Here is a 12378-nt window from a genome sequence, read left to right as displayed (position 1 = left end):
GTTCAGCTTCAAGGGGATGAAGTTGTACCTTCTACCCAGGTTTATGGAGCTCTGCGCAGGGTAAGATTTCAGGTTGCACCCCAGGATGGAGATGTGAAAATAAAACACTTACCATACCCAACAAAGTGTATTTCACTCCTTTACAGTATCAGGACAAGGCCTGCATGACCTTGTGCCTGTTTCCAGCATCCAGGCACCTGTTGTTGTGATACTTGTGACATTTGGAGGTGTTCAGCTTCAAGGGGATGAAGTTGTACCTTCTACCCACCGTTATGGAGCTCCGCGCAGGGTGAGATTGCAGGTATCAACCCTGCCTAGATGTGTGAAACCCAACAAATAACATACACAACAGAGTGTATTTAACCCCTGTACAGTTACAGGGAAAGGTCTGCGAGGCCTTGGGCCTACCTCCAGCCTCCAGGCAGCAGTTTTCATGAATCTTGCGACATTTGGAGGTGTTAAGCTTCAAGGGGATAAAGTTGTACCTTCTACCCAGGGTTATGGAGCTCCGGGCAGGGTAAGATTGCAGGTATCACCCCTTCCTAGATGTGTAAAAACCCAACACATCACATACACAACAAAGTGTTTTTAACCCCTTTACAGTTACAGGGAAAAGCATGCAAGGCCTTGGGCCAACTCCCGGCATCCAGGCACCAGTTTTACTGATACTTTTGACATTTGGAGGCGTTAAGCTTCAAGGGGATGAAGTTGTCCGTTCTACCCAGGGTTATAGAGCTCCGCGCAGGGTAAGATTGCAGGTATCACCCCTGCCTAGATGTGTGAAAACCCAACAAATCACATACACAACAGAGTGTATTTACCCCTGTACAGTTACAGGGAAAGGTCTGCAAGGCCTTGGGCCTACCTCCAGCCTCCAGGCAGTAGTTTTAATGAATCTTGTGACATTTGGAGGTGTTTAGCTGCAAGGGGAAGAAGTTGTCCCTTCTACCCAGGGTTATGGAGCTCCGCGCAGGGTAAGATTCCAGATTACACCCCTAGCTGGAGGTTTGAAAACAAAGCACTTCATATACTCAGCAAAGTGTATTTAACTCCTTTGCAGTTCCAGGAAAAGGCCTGCAAGGCCTTGGGCCTACTTCCAGCATCCAGGCACCAGTTTTACTGATACTTGTGACATTTGGAGGTGTTAACCTTCAAGGGGATGAAGGTGTACCTTCTACCCAGGGTTATGGAGCTCCGTGCAGGGTAAGATTTCAGGTATCACCCCTGCCTGGAGGTGTGAATAACCAACACATCTCAGACACCACAAAGTGTATTTAACCCCTTTACAGTTACAGGGAAAGGTCTGCAAGGCCTTGGGCCTACCTCCAGCCTCCAGGCAGCAGTTTTAATGAATCTTGTGACATTGTGAGGTGTTAAGGTTCAAGGGGATGAAGTCGCACCTTCTACCCAGGGTTATGGAGCTCAGCGCAGGGTAATATTTGAGGTTTCATCCCAGGCTGGAGGTGTGAAAGTAGAACACTTACCATAAACGACAAAGTGTATTTAACTCCTTTACAGTGTCAGAGCAAGGCCTGCAAGGCCCTGGGTGTGTTTCCAGCCTCCTGGCACCAGCTTTACAGAAACCAGTGACATTTGGTGGTGTTAAGCTACAAGGTATGAAGTTACACTGTCTACCCAGGGTCATGAAGCTCAGCGCAGGGTATGATTAAAGGTTTCACCCCTGGCTGGAGGTGTGAAAACCCAACAAATCACATACACAACAGAATGTGTTTAACCCCTGTACAGTTACAGGAAAGGGCCTGCATGGCATAGGGCCTACTTCCAGCATCCAGGCACCAGTTGTACTGATACTTGTGACATTTGGAGGTGTTAAGCTTCAAGGGGGTGAAGTGGTACCTTCTACCCAGGGTTATGGAGCTCTGCGCAGGGTAAGATTGCAGGTATCGCCCCTGCCTAGATGTGTGAAAACCCACCAAATCACATACACGACAGAGTGTATTTAACCCCTTTACGGTATCAGGAACGGTCTGCAAGGCCATGGGCCTACTTCCAGCCTCCAGGCACCAATTGTACTGATACCTGTGACATTTAGTGGTGTTAAGCTTCAAGGGGAAGAAGTCACACCTTCTACCCAGGGTTAAGGAGCTCAGCGCAGGGTAAGATTTCAGGTTATTCCGCTGGCTGGAGCTGATAAAGCACAACACTTCACATGCTCAATAAAGTGTACTTCACTCCTTTACAGTTTCAGGAAAAGGCCTGCATGGCCTTGTGCCTGTTTCCAGCCTCCAGGCACCTGTTGTTGTAAAACTTGTGACATTTGGAGGTGTTCAGCTTCAAGGGGATGTAGTTGCACCGTCTACCCAGTGTTATGGAGCTCCGCGCAAGGTAAGATTTCAGGTTTCACCCCAGGCTGGAGGTGTGAAAATAGAATACATACCAAACACCAAACAAGTGTATTTAACTCCTTTACAGTGTCAGAGCAAGGCCTGCAAGGCACTGGGTCTGTTTCCAGCCTCCTGGCACCAGTTATACTGATTCCTGGGACATTTGGTGGTGTTGAGCTACAAGGGGATGAAGTCACACTGTCTACCCAGGGTCATGGAGCTCAGCGCAGGGTAAGTTTTCAGGTTTCACCCCTGTTTTGAGGTGTTAAAGCAAAGCACTTCACATGCCCAATAAAGTGTATTTCACCCCTTCACAGTGTCAGGAATGGCCTGCAAGGCCTTGGGCCTACTTCCAGCCTCCAGGCACCAGTTTTACTGATACTTGTGACATTTGTAGGTGTTCAACTTCAAGGGGATGAAGTCGCACCTTCTACCCAGGGTTATGGAGCTCAGCGCAGGGTTAGATTTCAGGTTTCACCCCTGGCTGGAGGTGTTAAAGCAAAACACTTCACATGCCCAATAAAGTGTATTTCACCCCTTCACAGTATCAGGAAAGGCCTGCAAGGCATTGGGACTACTTCCAGCCCCCAGGCACCAGTTTTTCTGATACCTGTAACATTTGGAGATGTTAATCTTCAAAGGGATACAGTTGCTCCGTCTACCCAGGGCTATGGAACTACGCACAGGGGGAGATCGCAGGTTGTCCCCTTGGAAGGAGGCGGAGAAGTAAAACACTTCTCTCAAATCCAAGGGTAAAGGCGGAAATCTTACCCTATGCCGAGCTCCGTAGTTCTGGGTAGAAGGTGTGCCATTGTCCCCTTGCAGAGGGGCACATCATAATTTCACAATTATCATTAAAACGTGTGTTTGGTGGATACAAATGTGCCCATGTCTCTGCAGGCCAAGGCCTGATATTTCAAATGGGTGCATGTACCTTTTAGGCTAGGTGAAGTGTTTTCATTTCTTCACCTCCACCCGTGAGGGAAATCTTGAATCTTACCCTGCGTGGAGCTCCAAATCCCTGGGTAGAAAGAGTGACTTAGCGCCCTTGAATCTGAAAACCTCATAATGTCACAAATATCACTAAAGCGGGTCCCTGGAGGCTAGAAATGCCCCAGTGCCCTGAAGGCTCTATTCTGATATGGTGACTGGGGTTTTTGTGCAGTTTTGGGCTATGTGAAGAATTTTATTCTTACACCTCCATCCCAGGGAAAGACGTGAAATCTTTCCATGTGCGGAGCTCCATATCTCTGGGTAGAAGGACTGACGTTGTCCCCTTTATTCTGGAAACCTCATAGTGTCAGACATATTACTTAAACAGGTTCCTGGAAGCTAGGGATGGGCCAGGGTACCTGAAGGCTAAGATCTGAAACTGTGAATGGTGTTCATGTACGTTTTGGACTATGTGAAGTGTTTTCTTTTTTTTTTTTTCCCCTCTACCTACATATAAGGCGAAAACCTGTAATTAACAGTAGACCTCAATCAGGCTGCCAGGCGCAGAATCTGATTTGTGGGCACAGGTCGCACTCTTGACATACCATTTGATTCAGGAGTGGTCCCCACCCCAGCCATCGAGCTCAATACAACAGTGATAGTCAAAGGCCTCACTCTGTACTGTGGGATGTAGGATGTAACAATTAGATTGCGGTACATTACATTGCTGTTTTAGGGGTTTCCACGACTTGCACGGGAGGGCGCTCTACACTTAGGAATGGTATGATTTACTATTCCAACTCCAGCCTAAGTAAGGTAGGGAAGGTGTTGGAATAGTAAATCGCCCTATTCCTTAGTCTAGAGCGCCCTCCCGTGCAAGTCGTGGAAAAGACTTGCGTTGTAAATGCAGCAATCGAAATGTACTGCGGTGTTTTGACCGCGTTGCTATGGTCGGGTCCCGTCCAAAGATGTCACCTGAGATGTAAACCTAAGTCCAGCTGTAAAAATCAGCTCACCAGAGGGCCTCCATGAAGGTACTGGGGTCACCATTTCAGGTGCATTCATACCCTCTGCTCTCACTCTGGGTGCCATTAAACATGAAGGTCTAACTCGGCCGCCTGCCTCTATTGAGTCACTGTGTGTTTATTGTGTTTAGTGCGCCCCCGTCTCCTCCAGCTCGGTGCTTGGCAGTGAATGCCCTCTGCCTGCATGCGAAGCTACCAGCGCGCAGCCGCCTTGTGATGCCCGTGAGTCTTGATGCCGGACCGTGCCCCGCTGCTTGTAAAAGTCCCCCGACTGCCCCCCCCTCCAGACTTGGATGCAACAGCCGAGGGTGCAGGCGCTCGGCGAGTCCCCCCCCCCCCCCCCTCCCTGGCCCCCGGGCCGGGTCTCCCTGGCGTTGTCTCCGCTCCCCGCGCACGGCCGCCGGGGCCCTGTGTTACTTCGGCCCGGTGCAGAACGCGCTCCAGGCGGACCCTGGAGCCCCATTGTGACGGCACAGGGCCCGCTCCCTGCAGGAGGCCCCTCCCGCCCGCGGGCCGCCGCTCCCGGCCTCAGAGCGCGAGGGTGCACCGGGAAAAAGGGGCCCGGATCACAGGAATCCAGGCACGGAGGCGTCAGCCATCGGGGGAGGGCAGAGATTCACGGCGGATGGCAAGCTTCTGAGGACGGGGTGGGCTGAAACGGGGGCGGGCACGGGAAGGGGCTGAAGCTGGGCTTCTTTACATGTGTTCATGTTAGCATATGTTTAACTGATTGTGCTTTAAAACTTAGATACTCCGGTGGTAGGAAACACAAAAGTCAGCTCGGAGCAGAGAGCCGAGGGCGCCTCGCACAGCCCTCTCTCCTCGGGACCAATCAGGGGCTGGCTCCTCCCTATATATGCATGGGGCTCGGGCTGGGAGGTACATTTCTTTTCTGTGACAGCGTCGAGACTTGTATTGCAATGGCAGAAACCGCTCCAGCCGCCGCGGCTCCTCCCGCTGAGGTCGCCCCCAAGAAGAAGCAGAAGAAAGCAGCGGGGGCCTCTAAGGCCAAGAAGCCTTCCGGTCCCAGCGTGTCCGATCTGATTTTGAAGTGCGTGACCGCCTCGGCCGAGAGGAAGGGAGTCTCCCTGGTGGCCCTGAAGAAAGCGCTGACCGCCGCCGGCTACGATGCGGACAAGAACAAGAGCCGCGTTAAGGTCTCCCTCAAGAGCCTGGTCAGCAAAGGCGCCCTAGCCCAGCTGAAGGGCACCGGGGCCTCAGGATCCTTCAAGGTCAATAAGAAGCAGCTGGAGGGCAAGAAGGCGGCCAAGAAGTCAGCCTCCAAGACCAAGAAGCCAGCGGCCAAGAAAGCAGCCCCTGCCGCCAAGAAGCCCAAAAAGGCTCCCGCGGGGGTCAAGAAGAGCCCGAAGAAGGTCAAGAAGCCAGCAGCAGCCAAGAGCCCCAAGAAGCCCAAGGCTGCCCCCGCCAAAAAGGCTGCCAAGAGCCCAGCGAAAGCCAAGGCGGCGAAGCCCAAAGTAGCCAAGAAAAGCCCTGCCAAGGTAGTCAAACCCAAGGCAGCCAAGCCCAAAGCAGCGAAGCCCAAAAAGGCAGCGCCCAAGAAGAAGTAAGGGCTTGCACCGAGACACTGCAAACACAACGGCTCTTTTAAGGGCCACCACCCTGTCTAGAAGAGAGCGTGTTCATCCCCACCTTTGCACCCACCCAATGCCCCACTCCTCAAAAATAAACAGCACAATACATCCCTAGCGCACCTTTCCACACGCGAGTGCCGCGTGTGATCTTGGCCATATAAACGGCTCTTTCGGTGCTGCGTGGATTGAAATCGGTATAGCATAGAAAATAAGGGGGTCTGGGAGTTATAAGACCTCCGTTTATAATACATGTGCAATAACGTGTGTGTCTCTGTGCTTTCACTGTACCCGGCTAGACTCGAAATAGTGTCTGCATAAAGCAGACGACTGTGAACTTTCAATCGAGCGCTGGTAACGGGGGAGTGTTCCAGGGTGAGCAGGGGCGGGTAAAAAGGGGGTCTGGGGGTTATAAGACCTCCGTTTATAATACATGTGCAATAACGTGTGTGTGTTGGTGCTTTCACTGTACCCGGGCAGACTCGATATGGTGTCTGCATAAAGCAGACGACTGTGAACTTTCAATCGAGCGCTGGTAACGGGGGAGTGTTCCAGGGTGACCAAGGGCAGTGTGCTTATGACATCGGGGGCTCCTCTCCGGGTTGACCGGGGTCGAGTCGTCCGCCTGACTACAAGTGGATGGACGGAGACAAAGGCTGGCCGAGGCGCGGGCTCCGGCCGGCTCCATCGTGCAATCATCCAACCGGAGGGTTCTCTTTGATCCAGAGCTCATTGGACAGTTAGACTGCAGCCTTCAGTTCAGTAACCAATCGGTGCGCACCGCGGGCTATTTTCGAACGTGGGGCGGTCTCTTCAGCCAACCAGAGCAGCCCTCCGTCTGTGAGGCAATAAATAGGGCTCTTTCCCCGGTAGACGCCATTCTTCCTCGCTGACTGAGAGAGACCGCTCCCGCCATGGCCCGCACCAAGCAGACAGCCCGCAAGTCCACCGGCGGCAAAGCGCCCCGCAAGCAGCTGGCCACCAAGGCAGCCCGCAAGAGCGCGCCTGCCACCGGCGGAGTCAAGAAGCCTCACCGTTACCGGCCCGGCACCGTGGCTCTCCGCGAGATCCGCCGCTACCAGAAGTCCACCGAGCTCCTCATCCGCAAGCTGCCCTTCCAGCGCTTGGTGAGGGAGATCGCCCAGGACTTCAAGACCGACCTGCGCTTCCAGAGCTCCGCCGTCATGGCCCTGCAGGAGGCCAGCGAGGCCTACCTGGTCGGGCTCTTCGAGGACACCAACCTGTGCGCCATCCACGCCAAGAGGGTGACCATCATGCCCAAGGACATCCAGCTGGCCCGTCGCATCCGAGGCGAGAGGGCCTAAGGTGACAGACCGACACGAACCACCACCACCACAACGGCTCTTTTAAGGGCCACCACCCTGTCATCTACGAGCTACTCTTATCTGCCATGGCATGGTCTACAGGTTAGGGAGGGTGGGCTGTGAGTACCACGAGCACCGGGCAACTGATACCGGCTCTGCGGAAACCAGAGAACTCTGTGTTCACAGTGCACAAACACCTCTTCAACGTGCCCTTCATTTGAAGCGTTGTTTGGGTAGAGGGTTGTGGTAGGGATCCGAGGGTCATAAGCCACCGCTATTGGGCATCTGTGCGCGGGTCATAAGCCACCGCGATTGGGCATCTGTGCTCCCGGTACATCGGGTTCTTAGAGTACCACGAGTACTGGGCAACTTTTACAGGCTCTGGGGGTGACCAGAGAATTCCGTGTTCACAGTGCACAAAAAGCTCGTCAATGTACCCTTCATTTAATAGAGAGCTTTGTTTGGGGGAGGGGTAGGGTAGAGGGTTTTGCAGGGATCCGCTGGTCACAAGCCAGCGCTATGAGGCATCTCTGCCCCCGGTACATCGGGTTCATGTGTGTGATTTCGGGAGCGTTTGCCCCGCGGCGGATTGTAGCCGTTCCCCTGGGTTTGGAAATGCAAACACAACGTTAAACCCGCACACAATAAAGCTGTTCGCCCATAACATGGAAAGCAAATTGCCCGGGAGTAGCTGTGTGACTTGCTAGCAGGTTTATTTAACGTGATCGCTACATTACAGTGCTTAGGTGGCACGTGGTCCCAAAGAGGGCTCATTCATATAGACATGTTTATTTACAGAGGCAAAACGTGGTCCCAAAGAGGGCTCATTCATATAGACTTGTTAATTTACAGAGGCAAAACGGGTTGCCTGCTCCGTCGTCCCTCGGTCTGCAGCAAACCCCGGGAGAGCGGCCCTTTCTGCGCTCAACATTACCCTTGTAAAACACATTCTTTTGTCATATTAGAAGCACATTAGCTCTTAGGGGAGGAGGTGGTTGGCCCTTAAAAGAGCCGTTGTGTTCGTTGGGGTGCGCCTGGAAGCCTTACTTGGCGCTGGTGTACTTGGTGACGGCCTTGGTGCCCTCCGACACGGCGTGCTTGGCCAGCTCTCCGGGCAGCAGAAGGCGGACTGCGGTCTGGATCTCCCGTGAGGTGATGGTGCGCCGCGAGTTGTAGTGGGCCAGCTTGGAAGCCTCTGCAGCGATGCGCTCGAAGATGTCGTTCACGAAGGAGTTCATGATGCCCATGGCCTTGGAGGAGATGCCGGTGTCCGGGTGCACCTGCTTCATCACTTTGTAAATGTAGATGGCATAGCTTTCCTTCCTGCTCCTCTTGCGCTTCTTCCCGTCCTTCTTGGGCGGCTTGGAGAGCGCTTTCTTGGAGCCCTTCTTGGGAGCCGGCGCGGACTTGGCTGGTTCAGGCATGGTCGAGAATCTTTCACCGCGTGCTGTGGAGCCGAGAGAAATAAATGCGGGGCGCCCGTCACTTGTATTTATAGGCTGGGCGTGCAAAGCAGCTTCCTCCCGGCTCTCTCTTCTCATTGGCAGTCATAGGCAGGGCCCCCAGTTCCTAGAGTGATGCGGTTCTGGGACTCTGATTGGCTAAACAGAAGCTCGCCTCCCTCCAATGAGAAGTACTATCAGCGACTAGCTGTCAACCAATCAGACGCTCCCGAAGTCTTTATATTACCGGAGGCCAGCAGGAAGAGCAGTATCATTCTCGCTGTTGTGTGACTGAGACCCTAGATCGATCGCCATGTCTGGACGCGGAAAGCAGGGAGGAAAGGCCCGCGCCAAGGCCAAGACACGCTCTTCCAGGGCCGGGCTCCAGTTCCCCGTGGGCCGTGTGCACAGGCTGCTCCGGAAGGGAAGCTACGCCGAGAGGGTGGGCGCTGGTGCCCCCGTCTACTTGGCTGCAGTACCTCACCGCTGAGATCCTGGAGTTGGCTGGCAACGCCGCTCGGGACAACAAGAAGACCCGCATCATCCCCAGACACCTCCAGCTGGCCATCCGCAACGACGAGGTGCTGAACAAGCTGCTAGGCCGAGTCACCATCGCCCAGGGAGGAGTCCTGCCCAACATCCAGGCCGTGCTGCTGCCCAAGAAAACCGAGAGCCACAAGGCACAGGGCAAAGCAAGCAAGTAAGGGCCCGCAGACCACCGTGGAAACACACCCTAAACACAAAGGCTCTTTTCAGGGCCATCCACAGACTCCATCAAAGAGCGTATCCGTGCCATGGTGTTACTCTGGCGGCCTCTTAGATGCGGCAGCGCCCGCAACCGTAGCTTCATAGGGGAGGGCATGCCCAAGCTCTCGGCCATACACATAAATGTTGCCACGTCCCAAAGCCTAGCATGAGGCCGACCATATTAATGTTTTTTCTTTATATACGTATATCATTTTAATTATATGGGACACTTTTTGCAGACTTGCCCCAGCCGAGCGGGCACCGAACGCGAGGGTTAGGCGGGCCGCGGTAACAAGTGGGGGCCTGGAAGGGAGGAGTGTCTGTGTTTGGCTGTGATCGGCTGCAGCTGCTGAGTCCGATCGGGAGCCCCTGACAAAGAGGCGGGCTGGGAGCGCGCTCTTTTTCATACCATATACATTTGGGGGGGGGGGGGGGGGGGCGACGACACATTTTGCAGGCTTGCCCCAGCCGGGCGTGAGATGTGGGCAGTGTTACGAGGTCGCAGGCGTCCAAACGCAGCGGGGTGAGGCCGTGAACGTGTTGCCTCCATTAAAAAATTTCAGAGCCTTCTGCTCAGAATTGGGAGGGGGCACCGAACGAGGGGGTTAGGTGAGCCGCGGTCACAAGTGGGGTGTGGGCGGGAAGGGAGGTGCCTTAAGCGCGAGACGTGGACAGTGTTACGGGGGTGCGGGCGGCCACACACAGCGGGGAGAGGCCGTTACCGGGTGTTATCTCCATTAAAACATCTCCGGGGCTTCTGTTCACATGAAAGGAGGGGGCATGGAACGAGAGGGTTAGGCGGGCTGCGGTCACAAGTGGGGGCCGGGAGGCGTGTGCGTGAGGGGGCGCGGTACGAGAGGGTTAGGCGGGCTGCGGTCACAAGTGGGGGCCGGGAAGGGAGGCGTGTGCGTGAGGGGGCACGGAACGAGAGGGTTAGGCGGGCTGCGGTCACAAGTGGGGGCCGGGAAGGGAGCCGTGGGCTTGACTGTGGTCTGTGCACCGGCGGCAGCTGCTGAGCCAGGTACCTTAAGCGCGAGGTGTGGACAGTGTTACGGGGGTGCGGGCGGCCAGACACAGCGGGAGAGGCCGTTAACGGGTGTTATCTCCATTAAAACATCTCCATGGGCTTCTGTTCACATGAAAGGAGGGGGCACGGAACGAGAGGGTTAGGCGGGCTGCGGTCACACGTGGGGGCCGGGAAGGGAGGCGTGTGCGTGTGTTTGACTGTGGTCTGTGCATCGGCGGCAGCTGCTGAGCCAGGTACCTTAAGCGCGAGACGTGGACAGTGTTACGGGGGTGCGGGCGGCCACACACAGCGGGGAGAGGCCGTTAACGGGTGTTATCTCCATTAAAACATCTCCATGGGCTTCTGTTCATATGAAAGGAGGGGGCACGGAACGAGAGGGTTAGGCGGGCTGCGGTCACAAGTGGGGGGCGGGAAGGGAGGCGTGTGCGTGTGTTTGACTGTGGTCTGTGCACCGGCGGCAGCTGCTGAGCCAGCCCATGACAAAGGCGGGCTGGGAGCCCGCTCTTTTTCAAAAGGCAACGGCCTCTCGAGCCCCCCGCTCCCTGCAGAGGGCAGGCCGGGCTCTCTCCCGCCTCCGAGTGCGTCACATGGCTTGGAGCCTCCGCGCCGGTCTGCAGCTCCTCTATTTATGCATCCGGTGCTAGCCTCGCCTCCATTTCTGCTCACAGCACCGAGAAGAGAACATGTCTGGACGCGGCAAAGGAGGGAAGGGGCTCGGTAAAGGCGGCGCCAAGAGGCACCGCAAGGTGCTCCGGGACAACATCCAGGGCATCACCAAGCCGGCCATTCGCCGCCTGGCGCGCCGTGGCGGAGTCAAGCGCATCTCCGGCCTCATCTACGAGGAGACCCGCGGAGTGCTGAAGGTTTTCCTGGAGAACGTGATCCGGGACGCCGTCACCTACACCGAGCACGCCAAGAGGAAGACCGTCACCGCCATGGATGTGGTCTATGCTCTGAAGCGCCAGGGCCGCACCCTCTACGGATTCGGCGGTTAAACACTCGACTTGCCCACGGATAAAAAAAGAGAAAAAAAAAACAACTCAAAGGCTCTTTTAAGAGCCGACCACCATGTCTTGTGAGAGCTGTGTCTATGAACTATTATTTCCGCAGCGCAGGGCTGCTATCTAGGCCCACACTCGCCCGGGAGGGGAGGAGGGGGGAGCCCGGGGATTTGCTCCGCAGCCACTCTGCTATGGAAGGCACGGCAGGGAAGGCGGGTTCAGCCCAGCCCAGGGGCCCGCCACCATGGAGCCTTGGACTGGGTACCTAAGGCGTGTTTGGCCCGTTATCCTGGGGCCCGAAACCGGGGAGATGAGGCAGGTTAAGCCCGGCCCAGGGGCCCGCCATCATGGAGCCCTTGCCCGGGGACCTACGGTGGGTTTAGCCCGGCCCTGGGCCCTACGGGCCTGCCGTTTCCCCGACTATTAAGCCCCCCGGGGGCTTGCAGCATAACACGGAAGAGGGACAAAGTTGGAGTTAGCGCGGCCGTTTCGCCGCCCGGCCATCTGGTCGCAGAGCTCAGTGGGCCATCTGGTCGCAGAGCTCAGTGGGCCATCTGGTCGCACAGCTCAGTGGGCCATCTGGTCGCACTATCGTGCGGTGACCAGATGGCCCAGTGTGCAGTGCGACCAGATGGCCGAGCGGCGGAACGGCCGCGCTAAATCCAACTTTGTCTCCCGTCCAGGCGCTGTAAGCCCCCACTGCGTGGGGGCTTAATAGTCCATAAAGTAGTGTTCCCATGCCGGCCCATAGGAAGTGGGTGTGGGATCCTAATGTTTGTGGCGAACCATCATGACCGTTTACGGGTCCCTGTGGGTCTTTAAGCACCCGTTTCCTTTCTCCCCCCCCCCCCCCCCCCCCCCCCTCCTGTGTGGACAGTTTGGTTCAAGGGGACAATGGCACTACTTGTACCCAGGGCTGGGGAGCTCCGATTCGGGTACAATTT

The 12378-nt window shown here is 55.6% G+C and overlaps 4 protein-coding genes across 4 annotated transcripts; 3 read left to right on the top strand and 1 right to left on the bottom strand.

The window, feature by feature from the left end:
- Positions 1–5203: 5203 nt before the first annotated feature.
- Positions 5204–6019, top strand: LOC147665895 (histone H1.01-like). The gene has a single exon (XM_086949414.1). The coding sequence runs from the start codon at positions 5224–5226 to the stop codon at positions 5869–5871; it is 648 nt and encodes a 215-aa protein (XP_086805540.1). The 5' UTR covers positions 5204–5223; the 3' UTR covers positions 5872–6019.
- Positions 6020–6782: 763 nt separating this feature from the next.
- Positions 6783–7237, top strand: LOC147665894 (histone H3). The gene has a single exon (XM_086949413.1). It carries the CDS (start codon positions 6807–6809, stop codon positions 7215–7217), a length of 411 nt encoding a protein of 136 aa, XP_086805539.1. The 5' UTR covers positions 6783–6806; the 3' UTR covers positions 7218–7237.
- Positions 7238–8212: 975 nt separating this feature from the next.
- LOC147665893 (histone H2B 1.2-like) lies at positions 8213–8761 on the bottom strand. The gene has a single exon (XM_086949412.1). It carries the CDS (start codon positions 8756–8758, stop codon positions 8261–8263), a length of 498 nt encoding a protein of 165 aa, XP_086805538.1. The 5' UTR covers positions 8759–8761; the 3' UTR covers positions 8213–8260.
- A 2319-nt stretch (positions 8762–11080) lies between these two features.
- LOC147665892 (histone H4) lies at positions 11081–11498 on the top strand. The gene has a single exon (XM_086949411.1). The coding sequence runs from the start codon at positions 11117–11119 to the stop codon at positions 11426–11428; it is 312 nt and encodes a 103-aa protein (XP_086805537.1). The 5' UTR covers positions 11081–11116; the 3' UTR covers positions 11429–11498.
- Positions 11499–12378: the final 880 nt, after the last annotated feature.

The sequence above is a fragment of the Lissotriton vulgaris genome, unplaced genomic scaffold, assembly GCF_964263255.1.
Source record: "Lissotriton vulgaris unplaced genomic scaffold, aLisVul1.2 SCAFFOLD_1798, whole genome shotgun sequence".
Lineage (NCBI taxonomy): Eukaryota > Metazoa > Chordata > Amphibia > Caudata > Salamandridae > Lissotriton > Lissotriton vulgaris.
This window is presented reverse-complemented; position numbering and strand designations above follow the sequence as displayed.

Excerpts from the sequence above, each read along its gene's own strand:
- LOC147665895 (XM_086949414.1), top strand. The coding sequence starts at position 5,224 with ATGGCAGAAACCGCTCCAGCCGCCGCGGCTCCTCCCGCTGAGGTCGCC.
- LOC147665894 (XM_086949413.1), top strand. The coding sequence starts at position 6,807 with ATGGCCCGCACCAAGCAGACAGCCCGCAAGTCCACCGGCGGCAAAGCG.
- LOC147665893 (XM_086949412.1), bottom strand. The coding sequence starts at position 8,758 with ATGAGAAGAGAGAGCCGGGAGGAAGCTGCTTTGCACGCCCAGCCTATA.
- LOC147665892 (XM_086949411.1), top strand. The coding sequence starts at position 11,117 with ATGTCTGGACGCGGCAAAGGAGGGAAGGGGCTCGGTAAAGGCGGCGCC.